At 50.9% G+C, this 19,043-nt stretch overlaps 1 protein-coding gene across 3 annotated transcripts in view; it reads right to left on the bottom strand.

Annotated features, from left to right (window-relative positions):
• The window catches only part of TRIM9 (tripartite motif containing 9), a 69,419-nt gene extending 52,445 nt beyond the window's left edge, over positions 1–16,974 (bottom strand). For all 3 annotated transcript variants that reach the window (XM_054286877.1, XM_054286879.1, XM_054286878.1), the window contains exon 1: positions 16,077–16,974. In XM_054286877.1, coding sequence (XP_054142852.1) covers positions 16,077–16,892 — 816 coding nt within the window. In that variant the 5' untranslated portion in view covers positions 16,893–16,974. The remainder of the gene's footprint in view (positions 1–16,076) is intronic.
• Between the last annotated feature and the right edge of the window lie 2,069 nt (positions 16,975–19,043).

Raw genomic sequence — 19,043 nt, 5'->3', positions numbered from 1 at the left:
AATAAAATAATAAATTAGCCTTCTGAGAACATGGAGTCAGATTCTCAATTCCTCCTTCACCCTGGGGACCCTGAAAATACCACACCTCTCCAGCTCTCCTGGAGCCCCTTTAGGCTCTCTGAGCTCTCCCTGGAGCCTTCTCCTCTCCAGGGGAACATTCCCAGCTCCCCCAGCCTTGGTTTATCTCCATTTTCCCTCCAGGGCCAGCAATGTCTCATGTATTTAACTCCAGACCATAATATCTGGGAACAGGCATCCAAAATCAGCATCTCTACATCACCCCTGCCTCAGAATAAACACCTATTTTTTGCTGCAGGGCTGTGCAGCCACCAAGACCACCTGATTTTAAAATATTCTGCTCCAGGAAGAGCTTGGCTGATGGATTTGTGCACATGCAAAGTGGTGAAGGCAGCAAGCTGTTACATAAAATGTTACATAAATTACCTCCCAACCCCACAGAAACGCTCAGAGTCCAACTCCACCAACCTCATGCTGAAGGAATCAATCACTTATCTGTGGTAAGTTACCACAGATATTCCTGACAGCCAGGAGAAATGCAGGAGGCAGAATCAGGCCTTACATCCCACCCTGGACATTATTTGTGACATTATTTGTACTCAGAGATCTCCTGGCTCCTTCAAACTGGAACTGCAAATCAACCTGGAGACCCCAAACCACGTAATCTGCTTAAATCAAATGGCTGCAATAAAATAATAATTACTGATTTCATCAGTGTTTCACCAAGGTTAAAAGCTTTTCCCAGAGATGGAGATTAGGCACAAAACCTTGCTCTGGATCCCTGTGAAGCACATTTAGGAACTGGACATGTTTTATAGTGGAGTTTGAATCAGGCTAAACCAGCACAGCCCCCCTGAACTCCACATGCAGCATGTGATGGTGTTGGCTCCATATGCTTTGTTATATTTAATTTAAAATTTAAAAAATATAATAATTAAAAAATAAAAATATAAAATTTAAAATACAACATAAACAATATAATAATTACACAATTATTATATAATAATTTAATACAATATCCAAAATATTTTATAATTATATAACATATGTGTAATATATTATAAATATTAATGATATTATATATTATTATATATTTAAATTATGTTATATTCTATATTATGAAATATTGATTATTCTATAATTATCACATAACATATAATGAATATTATATATGTATTATATAATATATAATATATTCTACATTATTATATATTTCTATTATTATATATTATATAATATTGATTATATAATATTATTATATTTAGTTAATTATAATAATTTAATTAATTTATTTAATTTAAAATAGCTGTATTTTGGGGCACATACAAGGAAAGTGTATTTTTCCTGGGTTCAGGAGCCCTGCTGGGATGTGATCTCTTCAGGAAGGGCTGCATAAACACAAATCCCACTGCATAAACCCAAACCCCACTGGTTGGTTTAATTTACACTTATTTTCTTGTGTGTAAGTGGCAGGAAACTGAGCCATGACCTGATGTTTACTCTGAATAAATCCCAGAATGGTTTGGGTTGGAAGGGACCTTAAATCCCATCCCATTCCACTCCTGCCATGGCAGGGACACCTTCCACTATCCCAGAGTGCTCCAAGCCCATCCAACCTGGCCTTGGACACTTCCAGGGATCCGGGGGCAGCCTCACCACCCTCACAATAAATAATTTTGTCCCTAAAATAGGTTCAATCAACCCTTTTTGAGTTTAAAACTATGCCAACAGGCCCTGTCACAATGTCTGTTCCTCCCTGGCAGGGTCACTGTCAGGCTGGTGAAACCCAAAGCTCTGGGACCTGCTGTGATCCATGAGAATTCCCCAATTCCAGCCTTGCTGAAGCCAAACCTGGCATATGGCAGGAAGGGTTTTTATCCACCACACACAGCCCTGCCATCAATTATTCCTCCTTGCCTCTCCTTTGGATGCAGCAGGAGATGAAAAGAGGAAAAGAAAAACAATAATGTTACAGACATATTTTATGAAAAATCTTTTTGACAAGATTTTTTTTTCCTGAGAAGCTGAGAGGCCTCGGAGGAAAAGAAAAATAATAATTATCTGCTATTGTAGAATGCAACAGGTGCATCTTTGATTGGTCCATGTGAGTGGTTTCTACTTAATGACCAATCACAGTCCAGCTGTGTTGGGACTCTGGTCAGTCACAAGATTTTATTATCATTCAATTCCTTTCCTTTCTAACCTTCTGGTGAAATCCTTTCTTCTATTCTTTAGTATAGTTTTAATATATAATTTTCTTTTAATATAATATATGTTAAAATAACAAATCAGTCTTCTAAAACACGGAGTCAGATTCTCATCTCTTCCCTCACCCTGAGACCCTGCAAACACCACCACACTATAAAAGCAATTCCAGATTTCCCCCTCAGCTGCAGAACCATCCCACAATGGCAGGAGGTGTTCCCCAGCTCACAGCTCATGTCTGAGGCCACCCTTCACTAGACCAGGTTGCTCCAAGCCCTGCTCAGCCCAGTTTGGAACAAACTGAGCAGAATCTCTGCCCCTGAAGCCTCTCCAGGTGCTGGAGCCCTGTGGGGTGGGGATGGAGAATGGGGTGGGATCCCATTTCCTTTCCCCTTTCCTTCTCCCACCTTTCCACCTTGCAGTTCCTTCAGGCTTCCCACCATGATGAGACATCCCAGAGAATCCCTGAGGTTGGAGAAGACCTCCCAGCCCATGGAGTCCAAGCTGATCTCCACCTTGTCCCCAGCCTAGAGCTCTGAGTGCCACCTCCAGGAATTCCTGGGACACCTCCAGGGATGGGCACTCCAAACCTCTCCAGGCAGCTCCTTTCAATACCTGATGTGAGTGTTTCTCACACCTGACCACCCTTTCCATGAAGAAATTTCCCCAAATTTCCAATCCAAACCTCCCCCGGCCCAGCCTGAGGCCGTTCCCTCTGCTCCTGTCCCTGTTCCCTCGAGCAGAGCCCGACCCCCCTGGCTGTGCCCTCCTGGCAGGAGCCACAAGGGCCCCCCGAGCCTCCTTTTCTCTTCTTGCACCTTCCTACCCCTTCCAGCTCATGCAGGAATCCCATCCCAGGCCACCCAGCCACCATCAAGCAGCACAGCATGGCAAGAGGAGCCAGAAACCTGCAATAGGCAGTGCTCAGCTGGCAGCTTGGCAGACATGGGCAAAGCACCTGCCAGGCAGGAACGGAGCCAAGATCCTCCTGAAGGTGCCTGTGGCCTGTCCTTGTCCATCTGACAGCCTGGCACCACGGCAGGAGATCAGTGCAGAGCCCAAGCCACAGATGGATGGAGGGCTGGATCATCTGACCACAGCTCCAGGGGCACAGCAAGGCTCACAGCACCAAGGCCAGCAGATGTGACCTCCCTGACCTACCATCCCTCCATCTGTCCTTAGGGCAGGGGGAAGGTGCAGCATCCACTGCCAGGGGGCAAAAATTATTTGTTTTTTATTTTAAAAAATATTTATTTTAAAAATTATTTAACTTTTATTTAAAATTATGTCCTGGATTGTCAAGCAAATTGTATTCTATTTGCCATCTGTATAGCAGTTATCTTCTGTTCAGTGGGCAGTTTTCCTTATCTCTTCCACAACTGGGAAAACACCTGCTGATAACAGCCATTGAATGTCCCTGCATGGCTGATAAGAACTACAGCATCCCATTGGAAGATGTGAGCCCAGAGGGAGGAGCCAAGCATTCCTACCTGGATATAATCTGGAGATTCTGGAGCACCAGCCAAGCATTCCTACCTGGATATAATCTGGAGATTCTGGAACACCAGCCAAGCATTCCTGCCTGGATATAATCTGGAGATTCTGGAACACCAGCCAAGCATTCCTACCTGGATATAATCTGGAGATTCTGGAACACCAGCCAAGCATTCCTACCTGGATATAATCTGGAGATTCTGGAACACCAGCCAAGCATTCCTGCCTGGATATAATCTGGAGATTCTGGAACACCAGCCAAGCATTCCTACCTGGATATAATCTGGAGATTCTGGAACACCAGCCAAGCATTCCTGCCTGGATATAATCTGGAGATTCTGGAACACCAGCCAAGCATTCCTGCCTGGATAGAATCTGGAGATTCTGGAGCACCAGCACGGCTTCTCCACTGGATTCCCCAGAGGAACAGCAGCTGCCTCTTCTTCCCCTGGATCTCCAGAGGAAGAGACTCCACCCTTCTCCAGGATCCCTGCTCCAGCAGAACCAGCCCTGACACTGCAGGAGAGCTGAGCCACAATTCCAATGGGACTGCACCAACAGCCTGACCCACAGGGTGTCAGGTTGGGTTCTGACTCTGGCAGTGTTGTTCTAGTGTACTGCATTGTTTATTTTATCCTTTATTTTCTTCCCTAATAAAAAAACTGTTATTCCTGCTCCCTTATTTTTTGCCTGCAAGCCCTTTAATTTAACATTCATAGCAATTCAGAGGGAAGGGGTTTACATTCTCCATTTTAGGGGAGGCTCCTGCCTTCCTTAGCAGACACCTGGCTTTCCAAACCAAGACAAATGAAAAAAAATAAAAATTCATATATTCACGAATTTTAACTGCTGTGCTCCGTGGGAGGTGAGAAATCATCTCAGAGGTGAGAAACTGTGTCTAAGCTCTCTGATTCACCAAGGTGTGGGCTGCTGGCAGCACAGACCTCAGCAAATGCCCTCTGAGGTCCTCATTTCCTGGGAACAGAACGTCAGGATGGGAGAGGTGTTGGTGCAGGATGGAGGCAGCACAGGCTCAGCCACGCCTGGGCTGTGTGGGCTTGGTGTGACAGCGTGACAGGAGCCACCACTGGGGTGTTTTCTGGGGTTTCTGTCATTGGAAGGAAAGATGAATCTGACTTCATGTCCTTAAAAGAATTTTATATTATATTATACTATATTATATTATATTATTTATATCTGTACTAAAGAATAGAGAAAGGATACAGACAGAAGGCTACAAAGATAATGAAACTCATGACTCCTGACAAAGCTGAACTGTGATTGGTCATTAAGTTGAAACAATTTACATGAAACAATGACCAGTTGGTAAACAATGTCCAAACTACATTCCAAAAATACAAAACACAAAAAACTCCAAATCTTGTTTTCATTTTTCTCTAAAGCTTCTCAGCTTCCCAAGAGAAAAAATCCTAGTGAAGAGATTTTTCAAAAAAAATGACAGTAACACAGCACTGCTGCTCCTGTGAGGGAACAGCCCCACAAAGAGCAGAAATGGCACAAGAAAGAGGGAGCTGGCTGAGCTACAAAGGAGCAGCAGGGAAGGGACGTGGGGACAATCAGAGGTGCTGTCACTGCTCCCTCACACAGCAGGGCTGAGCTGCAGAGCGTTTGCTGAGGAGGCTGAAGCTTGTTCTACACCTCTGCCTTCTGCACAGCAAGCTCACAGACTAAAGTTAAACACACAGCACACTTCATCTCTGCTGATGCCTCAGGTTTAGCTTTTGTATTTTTCAGGTTCTGTGCTGCTTTAGTGTGAGGGTCTGGGCTCCATATCAGGGGATGGTTCTGATGAGGTGCAGTTCTGAGCTCTGTGCACAGAGCAGGGAGACAAAACAATTCCTGCTCCAGCTGGGCACCAAGGACAAATGATCCAAATCTCAGCCCCGGAGCACAAACACCGTGGGCTGGAGAGAGAAAAACAAGCAGGGTGGGACTGCAGGGGCTAAAGCTGGAATGGGACAATGAACTGCAAGGTGCAAATGGAGCAGAACTGATCCCAGGGACAGACCCCGTGCCCGGCCGTGCATTTTGGGGCCATTTTGGTTGATCTTGGGTGCAGCCCTGGCTGGGCTCTGGTGCTGCCCAAGGTGGATCCATGGAGGAGATGCTTTGAATAAATCCCTGCTTTATTCTGTGACTCCATCCAGCCTCTGCTCTGGGGCAGCCTGCACAAGGCATCAATGTGAGCAAGCCATAGACTAAACAAGTTAAACCAGCACATCTCATGTAAATCTCAAATTGATTTCTACCCCAAGTTAATTTCATACCCTATGTCTCATTCCCCACTTTTCTAGAAAATTAGTAAATTCTTTTACATAGTACAAATCCCTACAGCAACACTGTACCCTGCCAGAGAATGAGTGCCGTGCCACCCAGGGAATGGTGGCATTTGTCACCGAGCCAAGGGACAGCACCAGCCTCACCCAGCACCTCGTTAATCCAGCCCTGTTTGCACATCCAGGGCTCTCCCAATTTATCATCTCAGATGTCCCAACGTGAGAAAGCATTTCAGTCATGCCCTCAAATCTCTGTGACTTCAGTCCTTGTCTGAGCAAGGCTGGAAGTGCTTTCCCAGGGAGGGAGAGAGGCTGATGCTCCTGCTGTGCCCTTGATGGGATTTCACCCAGCTCTCACAAGTTTGGAAATTCCCACTTCATCTCCACGTGTTCTGTTATGAATTCCCACCATAATTGGAGGAAGGGCTCTGGTGCTAAACACACATTTCCTGGGAGAGGACACACAGGGGCTTTGTGCAATTATTTGCCCAGGAGGATGAAGCAAATCCTTGGCAGGGAGATCTCCAGCCCAGCCCTTCCCTTTCCAGCATCCTCAGGGAAATGCTGCCCCAATTCCCTGCCAGTCCTCCCCTGCTCCAGCCTGGATCCCTGGGTGATGTGGGTGAAACAGGGAGAGCACAGAGGGAAGGGAGGGAACTCTGCCCCCAAAGCAGAGGCTGCGTCTGGAAATCAATAAATGTGCCTTGTTAGGAAAAATCCATTTCAAAGCTTGTCACAACCCCCCCTTCTGCCAGCTTTACATCCCCTGACAGAGAAAGCAAAGCACACAATCACAGAAATCTGTTTTGAAAGGGGGCTTCCATTCAGACCTCTGAGTTTGCCAGAGAGACCAAGGCACAGAGTCACAGAAATCTGTTTTGAAAGGCGGATCCCATTCAGACCTCTGAGTTTGCCACTGCAGGCAGAAAGGTCCTTCCCAAGCAGGAATCCCACAGGCACAGCAGAGACCCTGGGAATCACAGAATCCAGGATTGTTTGGGTTGGAAGGCACCTTAAATCTCATCTTGTTCCACCTCCTGCCATGGGCAAGGACCCCTTCCCCTGTCCCAGGCTGCTCCAAGCCCTGTCCAGCCTGGCCTTGGACACTTCCAGGGAAAGGAAGGAGGGAGAGGGAAAATGGTGAATTTAACAGAACCAGTGAATTAATACATCTTGACACTGGTTATCTGTGAAAACAGAGGGATTTCACCAGAGAAAACCCCAAGAGCTGCAGGTGGAAAGCAGCTCCACAGCACAGGCTGTCAGGAATGATGCCATGGATGCAGCACTGAGCTGAAGGCAAGGCCATAACCCATCATTAATTCACACACAAAAACCCCAATCCTGCCACAGGGAACAGCAACAAGAAGGGAACTGAACTGACCATGCAAATCCAGAGAGGCCAGGAGCAAGGGAAAAATGACAGAATTTAATACAAATTAAATTTGTACATTTGGAGACCAAAAAGAAATAAAAAGGATCGCTGGTTGAAAGATATTTCACATTTTTGGGGGTGAAGCAAATAATTTAACTGATATTCCCCACGTATTTTGGCTTTACACCAAGCAAGAAGCAGCAGCCCCAGCGTGGGCAGCCAGGCTGGCATCTCCACAGGAGATCTCCTGGGATTTTCAGGAGGCATTGGAAGCCACAAATGTGATCTTCCACTCCAGTGGCTGCTGCAGCTGCTTCCATGGATCTGTGCTCCCTTCATCCACCCCAGCTGCAGATCCACCCCACTCCCCTTGGGAATGGCAACTGTGGCTCCACTCTCAGCCTCCAGGCAGCATCCATGCATGCCTTATTCACATCCAATTACAGCTTTTTTAATTCTAAACCCATCAATTCCTATAAGGGTAGTAAAGGGGAAAGGGTAATTAACACTGATGGGAAATCCCTCAACTGCCAGATCCCTCCCAGGGCAATTTCTGCCGCTACAGAACTGAGCAGGCTCCTATTAACAGCCCTCTATTTCTGTGACACGGGGAATTTAATGGCTAATTAAATACAAAAACGTGGCCCTAACCTCAATCCATGCTGTGCATATGGTGTTTGAGGTTGGCATCACCCTCACAGTCACCCCTCTGCTGCTCAAGAAAATTGCAAGCTCAGCTTGGGTCTTGTTCTTTCTACCCAGAAATTCTGCCCTGATCAGAGCCTCTGCTGAGCTTTTCCAGCCAGCTCCAGGTCAGGCTGCCCCCAAAGCTGAATTCAGTTCTGAAGGCAAAATATGAGCTGGTTCAGGCTGCAAACAAAATTTTCCTTTCAAGAGAGGCAAGGTGAATTCTCTGCCCTGCTGCTCTCAGCTCTGCTCTCCTTCCTGCATTAATCAGGGAGCTGCCACTGGAATGGGTGAGAGCTGGGCTTCATTTCTATTTATTTGTCTCCCTGTTGAAGAGTTTAGTGCATTTCCCATTTATGACCCTCAGGGGTGGTCCCAGACCCCAAACCATCCCTGCTCTTCCCAGCTACAACTGGATTTGAGAAACTCACTCTGAGAGCTTTTACTCCTCACAGCAATTCCATCTCTTCCAGGACATTACCTGAGCCAGGGTCACCAGAGATTTATCCCCCCAGCTCTCTGTGCCTCATGGACTTGCTCTAAATAGAAATTTATCCAATTCATCCCAGCAGGATGAGATGAATGAACAGGGAAGGAGCTGGCTTATTTATAAGCCAATTTACCAGTGTAAAAAGCCTCGTCCCAAGAACAAACAAAACAAAGACCAAGGCTGACAAAAGAGCAGCTTTGAGAGTTGTTATGTTTCAGGCACATTTTTCTTTAATTACTCTTTCATACAGCTGGGAAGAGCAATGCAATTTGAAGGCACTCTGAACTAAATGAATTTGTGTGAGTAATACGAGTTAATCAAAGGCTGCTGGAAGTTCCTTCCAAGTCCAGGGAAGGGAAATATCTCCCAGTGCTATGTGCTGGATTGCTAGAAAGTGCACAGCAGGGCTCCAAAAATGAATTTGTGGTCATAGGGGAAAGGGTTGTGGCAAGAATTAAAAACAGGAAAGATTTAGATGGGATATTGGGAAGGAATTCTGTCCAAGGCCAGGCTGGACAGGGCTTGGAGCAGCCTGGATGGTGGAAGGTGTCCCTGCCATGGCAGAGTTTGGGATGAGATGATCCTGAAAGTCCCTTCCAACCCAAACCATTTTGGGGTTCTGTGACACCAAGCAAAGTTTTTCCTTTTAAAAGTCAAAATTTCTGGGTGCTGGGTTATTTAGAGGTGCTGGGTTATTTAGAGGAGCAGGAATGAGCAATGCAGAGCAGCCCCAAAGCCTCTTGAGAACATTTTCCCAACAAAGATCCCCCCTGCAGCAATGTCAGTTCCTGGAAAGCATCCTGTGAAACCTGCCTAATGAACAGCAAAGCCTTTCCACATCCTCAAGTAATTTATTTAACACCAGGCACAGTGTTTGCTCTTCCTCATTCTCCTGTTTTTCCAGGCTAGGGATGTGGTTGTGGGAAATGAATTTGCACAGAATTCTTAAAGCTTGATAGAATGCTCACACACACAGTGTGCATTTTTATACAGACTTGTTCTTGTTTAGCTACTTTTTGGTTAAAGTTTTCTTAAATATTTTAATTCTCAAGTAATGTAAGCCAAGAAACACTTATAATGTATTGTAATTAGAAAAGAGCTTCAAATTATAATGGTGTCAATTATAACATCTGGATTGCCTCACCCTTCACATGAGGCTGAAAATAGAATAAAAGTTTTTAAAACACCACCTCTGAGTCAATAAAAACCTTAACAGGGGAATTTCTGGGTATGGATACTGCAGAAATTTCCTTGAAAGAGACACAAGAATCAGTCCCTGGGTTAATTTCCCCCATCTAAGCAGAGGTGCTCCTGATTTGCACCACAGAAAATGCAGCAAAACCCAGCTGGGGGGTCCTTCATTCACCAATTGGCCAAGAGAAGAGATGATATCGGAGAGAAAGGAAAAGGTTTGATATTTACAGATGAAGATGGACCCCACCAGAGCTCAATCTGCTCATGGAGGTGCTTCAGAGCCTGAGGCAGATGGGGGAACAGAGCTCTGCTCTGTCAGATCTGTGTATTTTTGGACACAGAACCATGGAGAGGTTTGGGTTGGAAGGAAACTCAAAGCTCATCTCATCCCACCCTGCCATGGCAGGGACCCCTTCCACTGTGCCAGGGAGCTCCAGCCTGGCCTTGGGCACCGCCAGGGATCCAGGGGCAGCCACAGCTGCTCTGGGCACCCTGTGCCAGGGGAAGAATTTGTTCCTCATATCTAATCCAACCTTCCCACTGGAATGGAATAAAAGCTGCAGTGATTTCCGCTCACTCTGAGATGACCCTGGGCCCATTTCCATCTGCAGATAGGCCAGAGGTCACCTCCTGCCCCCTGGGCTCCACAAACCCCTGCAGAACTTGCTGTACCACACCACCTTTGATTTACAGGGGGGTCTGGGGCTGCTCCTTACTCCACCAACTGTAGGGAGTGCAAAGCAAAGAGCACCTGACAGGAAGCTTTTATCCAAATAAATGAACAGGATCAGCAGCACCACCTCTGGATGCTGGGCAGGCACAGGCTGGTGGAAACCACAGCATCATTCAGGCTGGAAAAGACTTTTAAATCATTAAATCCCCACATCCCCAGATATTGGAACACCCAGATGTCACACCCACACAGCTTTTAAATCCCTCCAGGGATGGGAACTCCAGCACTGCCTTGGGAAGCTTTATCCACTGCCTAACCACTCTTTCCATGAGGAAATGTTCCTAAATATCCAACCTGAACCTGCCCTAGAGCAGCCTGAGATGGTTTCCTGTGGAATTTGCAGGCAACTCCAACATGGGAAGAGATGAGAATCTTGACTCCATGTTTCAGAAGGCTGATTTGTTATTTTATGACATATATTAAAAGAAAATTATATATTAAAACTATATTAAAGACTAGAGAAAGGAGACATCGGAAAAAAAAGAAAAATAGAAAAAAAAAGGAATAATAAAATCTTGTGGCTGCTTACAGCCTCGACACAGGTGGCTGTCATTGGTCATCAAGTAAAAACAATTCACATACTGGGTAAACAATTCTTCAAATCACATTTCAAAGCAGCAAAACAGGGAGAAGCTGAAGCTTCCAAGCTTCTCAGGAGAAAAGATCCTAATGAAAGGATTTTTCAGAAAATGTGTCTGTGACAGTTTCTGTTGTCCTGTCCCTGTTCCTTGAGAGCAGAGCCCAACCCCTCAGCTGTCCCCTCCTTGTGCAGAGCCACAAGGGCCCCCCTGAGCCTCCTTTGCTCCAGGCTGAGCCCCTGCCCAGCTCCCTCAGCCTCTCCTGACAAAAAAAAAAAAAAAATCACATTTTTGCTCCAGATCCTGACATTTCTTGGCTTTTTCTGACTTCAAAGCCTCTCAGGCCGTTTGGCACCCTCTGGATGTGGCCAGAGAGGGATGGAGGAGGTGGGAAGGGCATTTGGGCATTGCCGGAGAAGGAAAGAATTGATCCTGCTGCTGCAGATAGGAAAAGGGTGGTGGGATAGGAAGGCCATCACACCAAGGCTTGGGAAGCATTAAGGATTCCACCCTGCTTCTCTTTAAACAGCAAATATTTTACTTTGCAAGTGCAAACAGATCTTGGTCATACAGCAACTCCCTGGATACTTCCCCAAGTGCTGTGGGAGCAGGAATTGCCATGGACACCAGAGCAGCACATTCCCAGTGTCCAAATCTCCCCTCCAAAGCTCCTCAGGCAGCCAACACAGAGCCCTGGCAAGTGAAAAAAGGAAAAATCCTCTCTGCTCATCCCTGTCCTGGCTCTGGTGGCCCCTGGGCACAAACTGAGGGGCCCTTGCAGTGCTTCCCAACCCCTGATTCTCCCCAGACGTCCAAACCAGCCGGAATTAAGTCCCAGTGTGGGATTTTTGGCTCTTAATAGGAATCACCTGCATCCCTCATTGCACCTGTGCTGGGGTGGGAGGGGCTGAGCCCAGGTGACGCCTGTGCCAATGAGGTGACACCTGTGCCAATGAGGGACTGCCTGGGCTAAAGCTGGAATGGGACAATGAACTGCAAGGTGCAAATGGAGCAGAACTGATCCCAGGGACAGAGCCCGTGCCCGGCCGTGCATTTTGGGGCCATTGTGGTTGATCATGGGTGCAGCCCTGGCTGGGCTCTGGTGCTGCCCAAGGTGGATCCATGGAGGAGATGCTTTGAATAAATCCCTGCTTTATTCTGGAGCTCCATCCAGCCTCTGCTCTGGGGCAGCCTGCACAAGGCGTCAGTGAGATCCCTCCCAGCCTGTTTGTATTTGTACACAGGCATCCATCCATGCACCCATCCATCCATAAAAACACCATCCAGCTGCTGAGCCTGCACTCTGCACACATTTCCAGCAGAAGAGGGACTCAGATGTGTGTGGAATAAATGATTCAGTTCCATCTTGTGCTCCTGCTCCTGGCATGCCAAGCAGCATTCCAGCTCGTCAGGATAAAAACCCAGACAGCTGCAATATCTGTGCAAAACTGGGACAATTCAGATTAAAAACCCATCTCCCTCTGTGCTTCCTTGAATATTCACCCTGCTCCCAACAAGTGAGAGGAAGATGGGGGCAGAGAGGATTTGCCACAATCTGTGTCCAGCTTAGAAAGCCCAGCTCCCTGAATGACAATTGATTGTGTTTCAGCAGAGATCATTTTCAATGATCATCCCAGAGAACCTTCAGGGAGGAGAGGGGAAATTGGGGCAGCTCCCAGAGAGGGCTGTGAAAAACCCTTTGGATTTGTTTCCAAGGGGAGCACAGTGCAATTAGCAGGGATTGATTGCCCTGGTTCTGGCAATCACCTACTGGGGCACGAACAGAGCTGCCTTCAGGAACCACAGCTCAGCCAGGCTCTGGGGACAATCCCAGCCCCCCTGGGCCACAAGGGAAGAGCATCCCAAAGAACATTCACACCAAGAGGTGCTGGAATGGTGCAAGAGAATTCAGGAGCTGCCTGATGGGTGTAAATTGAAAGAGGGTTGATTTAGGTGGGATATTGGGAAGGAATTCTTGGCTGTGAGGGTGGTGAGAGGTTGGCACAGGGTGCCCAGAGCAGCTGTGGCTGCCCCTGGATCCCTGGAAGTGTCCAAGGCCAGGCTGGACAGGGCTTGGAGCAACCTGGGATAGTGAAAGTGTCCCTGTGAATGGCAGGGGATGGAACAGGATGGGATTTAAGGCCCTTCCAATTCAAACATTCCATAATTCCCTCCTGTGAGCTGTAGGTATCATTACACTGCCCATCACAGAGAAAAGATCAGGCAAAAAGACACAGTCATACCTTCAGCAAATCTGTTCCACTGCCAAGGGACTGTGCTCTCAAAAAATCACACCACCAGACACTTCTGCAAGAGGATCACCACTCCAGCCCACAGGTGCTTTGGTTCCTAATGCCCAGTCCCAACCAGGAGCAAGCTTGGAAATCATGGGTATTGGTTCTGGTTTTTTGGTGTTGTTTTTGGGTTTTTTGTTTGTTTTGGTAGTTTTTTGTTTTATTTTTTTCTGGCTTTGTTTGTTTATTTTTTCTTTTTTGTGTGCAACAAAAATTAAGGTAAATAAGCCTTCCCCCTAATTTTGTTAGATGGCATCTCAAGGAGCAATCTGAGCTCTGGCCCTGAAATCACTCCTTCAATTATTCCTTATTCCAAATCACTCCTTCAATTATTCCTTAACACCACATTTAACTCCACGGACTCCTCCCCTCCCCTAAAAAGCAAACTAGCACCAGGTAATAGCAGTGAACCCTGCAGAACCACAGCTCTCTCCAGACAGATGATGCTCCACGGTCCAAGATCATAATTTGAAATAATGTTACATTATCCTCATCTGTCAGTTACATCAATGAAACAGCACTTGGCTAAAGCTCTCCCCTGGGAAAAGGGATTTGGAAGGAAAAGCTAAAGCTCATTTCATTCCAACCTCTGTGCCATGGGCAGACACCTCCCACCAGGGCAGACCAGGCTGCTCCAAGCTCTTTCCAAGGAGAGTAAAGCTCTCCAGGTGGAATTCCCTGTGTTCCAAACTCTGCCTGTTGCTTCTCATCCCTCTGCTCCACTCCACAGGATCCTGGCTCCATCCTCTGCCTCCTGTCAGCAGCTGCCCTGTCACCTGTGCCACCCTGACCCTGGGCATCCCACGCCACTGCCAGCACCCTGGGATCAGGGATTGCACCCCATGGATGGGGACAGGGACACCAAACTGGTCTGGCACATCTGCACAAGAGCTCTGAACATCCAGAGAGGAGCTGCTCCTGCTCCCAGCAAAGGGGGCCAGGAAAAGCCCCTTCCAAAAAGCACCATCAAACCTCCCCACAGCATAAGGTGGTCAGGAAAGCACCATCAAACCCTTCCAAAGAGCACCACCAAACCTTCTCCCCACAGCATAAGGTGGTCAGGAAAGCACCATCAAACCCTTCCAAAGAGCACCACCAAACCTTCTCCTCACAGCATAAGGTGGTCAGGAAAGCACCATCAAACCCTTCCAAAGAGCACCACCAAACCTTCTCCCCACAGCATAAGGTGGTCAGGAAAGCACCATCAAACCCTTCCAAATAGCACCACCAAACCTTCTCCCCACAGCATAAGGTGGTCAGGAAAGCACCATCAAACCCTTCCAAATAGCACCACCAAACCTTCTCCCCACAGCATAAGGTGGTCAGGAAAGCACCATCAAACCCTTCCAAATAGCACCACCAAACCTTCTCCCCACAGCATAAGGTGGTCAGGAAAGCACCATCAAACCCTTCCAAAGCACCACCAAACATTCTCCCCACAGCATAACGTGCTTATCCCCTTTTTGGGGGGCACTGTGACAGTGACAGCCTGTCCCTGCATGCACCCACTGACCCAACTGGGGTGCAGAGCTCCATCCCAGAGATCTGCATCCAGCCAGAGCATCCCGAGTTATTCCTGGAAAGCAATCCCAGCCAGGTCCCTCCCACCGGGAGGTCACACCCTCCCCAGCCCCGTGTCACAGGTCACCCCCACCTGCTCCCATCTGCTGGAGCGGGGCCAATTAGGGCGATGTTCATGCAGGGAATGACGCCCATCCCTGTCCGCCCGTGTCCCGCTCACTTCTGCCCCAGTTCCCTCGGCCCCTGCTGCGAGCAGGGCGGGAAGGGAGGCAGAGCATGGAGGAGCTGAAGATGATGATGATGGCCACATCCCTGCCTCAAGCTCCAGCACGGACGCGTGGGGAGCGAGTGCAGCTGATCAGTATTCAGGGACAGCTCCAGCTGCCCGCTGCCTCCTCCTCCTCCTCCCGGTGACTCCGAGTGCGGCAGGAGGTGGCTCCCAGCGGCTCCCACGGTGCATCCACGCCTCCCTCCTCCTCCTCCTCCCCAAACCATCGCTCCTGTTGCTTTCCCAGCCCTGCGGCGCGGATGTCCCCGAGCCACCCCCAGGGGACCCTGCCAGCTCCTTTGGGGACCCGCATCAGGGGAGCATCATCTGCACGATGCCAAGGGGACTACACGGGACGGGAGAGGATGAGAATGGCTGAGGATGAGGAATGGCCGGGGATGGGAATGGCCGAGGATGAGGATGGCCGGGGATGGGATGGGAGAGGATGGGACAGCTGGGGATGGGAATGGCCGAGGATGAGGATGGCCGAAGATGGGAATGGAAGGGAATAGGAATGGAATGGCCGAGGATGAGGATGGCTGGAGATGGGATGGCCGAGGATGAGGATGGCTGGGGATGGGATGGCCGAAGATGAGGATGGCTGGAGATGGGATGGCCGAGGATGAGGATGGCTGGGGATGGGATGGCCGAGGATCGGACAGGAGACGATGCGATGACCAATGATGGGATGGCCAAAGATGAAGATGGCCGAAGATGGGATGGGCTGAGGATGGGATGGCCGAGGATCGGACAGGAGAGGATGTGATGACCAAGGATGGGATGGCCAGGGATGAGGATGACCAAGGATGGAATGGCTGAGGATGGGATGGCCGGAGATGCTCCCACCCTGCCAGCCGGGGAAGATGGAACCTGTGGGCACAAGGCGGCTCTGCTGCGGCTGCTGGCACAAGCCACGGCTCACCTTGTGCAGCTTCCACATGGCTCCCAGCGCCTTGACCTCGTGGCTGGAGTGCTTGCCCTCCTCCAGGCACTGGTAGCACACGGGGCTCTTGCACTGCACGCAGTACATGCTGTGGTTCTCCAGCTCGTGGTCGGTGCAGGTGGAGATCTTGCGGGGGCTGAGCCGGCGGCTGACGCGGCCCTGGGCCGGCGGCACCAGGCGGTGCTTGGCCAGCGGTCCCCGCGGCGGGTGGCACCGCAGGCGGCACGGGTCGCAGTAGAACACGTCGCACTGCTCGCACATCACGGCCGCCTCCTTGGGCGCCTTCTCGCAGAGCTGGCAGCGCAGGGCCGCCGCCCTGCCCTGCTGGTAGCGGTCGATGACGCCCTCGAGCAGGCGGTTGCGGGGGAAGCCCCGCAGCCCGCGCTCGTCCAGCACCAGGCTGCGGTGGCACTGCGGGCACGTCAGGCACGCGTTGCGCGGCGGCGGCGGCGGCGCCAGCGCGGCGGGAGGAGGCGGCGCGGCCGGCGGGAACACGCGGACCCCGTTCGGGGACTTCTGGCACGGCGTGGTGGGAGCGCTGGCGAAGCCCCCGTAGGAGCCGTAGCCGCTGTCCGCCTCGCTGTACAGGCTCATCTTGTCCAGGTCCAGGTAGTCATAGTCGGAGACGGCCGAGCCCGAGGCGCGGCGACTCTGCGGAGACTCCGAGTCGGGCGTCTGCACCAGGATGTTGCGGGCGCACGCCTGGCACAGGTTGTGCGAGCAGGGCAGGATGATGGGCTCCCGGTAAAAGGAGCCGCACACCGGGCATTTCAGCTCCTCTTCCATCTCTTCCATAGGGGAGGGAAGGAGGAGGGCGGCGGCGCGGCTCCGACGGCCGCGGCAGGAGCCCGAGGAGCGACCCGCACCGCACCGCGCCTCGGCGCTGACTGCCGCCCGCTCGCCGCTCGCCGCCGCGCGCGCCGCCGGGCCCCGCCCCCCCGCCCCGCCATTGGCCCGCCCGCCGGCGCGGGGGTGCGCTGCGCCCTGCGATTGGCTGATACGCCCGTCCGTCAACTCGCGGGCCCGCCCCGCGGCTCCGCTGCGGGGGCTGCGCTCGGGGCTGCGGCGCCGCTGCGGGGTCCGTGAGGGAGAGCGGCGGTCCCGGGCCTGACACTGCTCTGTCCGCTCCTCTTCCCGCTTCTCTGCCCGCTCATCTTCCCTTCCCCGGCTCCCGGGAAGCGGCTCCACAGCCCCGCTGTGCCCGCAGCATCCCCTCCCCGGGATCCAGGAGCGCTCCTGCGCTTTCCCCTCTGCCCTCACGAGGTGACTTTGGCAGTGCAAGGGACCCGCTGACGGATGCGGCCGTGAGGGTGTAATTGTACTGACTGGCGTGACCGCACGCGTGCGGTGCTGGCGGTGCCGCGGCTCTCCGGGGATGGCAGCGGAGCGGTGCCCGGTGCCCTGCGGTGATCCCGGCGTGGGCAGCGGGACGCGGTCGCTGAGGCTGGGACGCCCCCGTGGGGACGCGCTCCGCCACTGGAGAGCGGGGACAGCGGCCCCGAGGGGCTCCCGCGGCTTTGCCTCTCAGCCCTGCTCGCTCCCAAGGTCGGCTGAGGTCTTAAACCCTCCTGGCAACAGAGCGGCACAGCGGGTCCTGCGCAGCCAATGGAAAAATGGGATTGCTCGGGATGCCGCTGTGTTATCTCCTATTTCCCTCTCTCTGTGCATAAATTTGGGCTGGCCGATGCTCTGTGCCCCCTGTGATGGCTTTGGGCTGGGCACATCAGATGGACCATCTCCCCACAGCAGAAGGACCTGGAGCTGCTGGAGTGAGTCCAGAGGAGGCTATGGAGATGCTCCAAGGGCTGGACCCAGGCTAGGAGAGCTGGGAATGTTCACCTAAGGAAGAGAAGGCTCCAGGGAGAGCTCAGAGCCCCTGGCTTAAAGGAGAGCTGGGAAGGAATTGGGAACAAGGGATGGAGAGACAGGACACAGGGAATGGATTGAAGTTAAAAGAGAGAAGATTTAGAGCAGATATTAGGGACAAATTCTCCTTGTGAAGGTGGGCAGGTCCTGGCACAGGGTGCCCAGAGCAGCTGTGGCTGCCCCTGCATCCCTGGAAGTGTTCCAGGCCAGGCTGGATGGGGTTTGGAGCCACCTTGGGTAGTGGAAGGTGTCCCTGCCCATGGCACCTGTTTCCATGGTGAGGGATGGCAAAAATCCTGGGGGCACCGAGGGCTGTGAGTCCCCTGCTTGTCAGGACCCACTGAGGAGCTCCTTCCCCTCTGCCGTGGGGCCAGGTAGGTCCTGGCATTCAGGGACCAGCTGCAATTCCCAGCTCCCACACTGATTTTCAGGCAGGGGGGAAGCCCAGATGCCCAAGGAAGGCACCACCATTTCTCAGCCTGACAAGGAAGGACAAGTGATAAGGAGAAAAGGATTTCCTGAGAGCTTCCTTTTTCCATTCCAGTGTGCTTTGTTCCTCCCTTTCTGTTTCCTCAGGCTCTGTATTGGCCGTGGCTTCCCCTGGACTCAGCTGAACATTCCTCATTTGCTCCCTGTTGGTGTCTCTGCTCAGAGCTGCTCATTTTTTTCCCCCGCTCTCCCTCCTCGAGCTGCCCTTTGCTGAAATAAAACCATCATTCCTCGTTTGCCTCTTGTTTCCTGTGGCCATTTTTCACCCTGGCAGGTCTGGGATTGCCGTTCCTGCTGGAGTGATGCTGCTGCTCATGGAAATGGGCAGAGAGAGGAGCACAGCCAGTGCCTTTGGAAGCAACCCCTGGTCATGAACATGGAGCTGATTTCTGCTTGGCACTGCAGCTTGAGTGCTGCTCACGCTCTGGCTGTGCTTTATTTACAGCTGTCACACAGCCCCATCACACTTGTCCCTGCCCTGAGAGCTGCACAGCTCTGGACCTGCAATAATTACTTGACCCAGCTTCAGCATTGGTTCGTCTGACGTGGCTGGGGTCAGTTAAAGGGTGGAGAAATTGTCTGGTTCTCATC

This window comes from Melozone crissalis, unplaced genomic scaffold (genome assembly GCF_028551555.1).
Source record: "Melozone crissalis strain CALT ecotype California unplaced genomic scaffold, PUWL_Pcris_2 ptg000056l_1, whole genome shotgun sequence".
In the NCBI taxonomy this organism is placed as follows: Eukaryota; Metazoa; Chordata; class Aves; order Passeriformes; family Passerellidae; genus Melozone; species Melozone crissalis.
The sequence above is the reverse complement of the archived record's forward strand: the minus strand, read 5'-3'. Positions and strand labels throughout refer to the sequence as shown.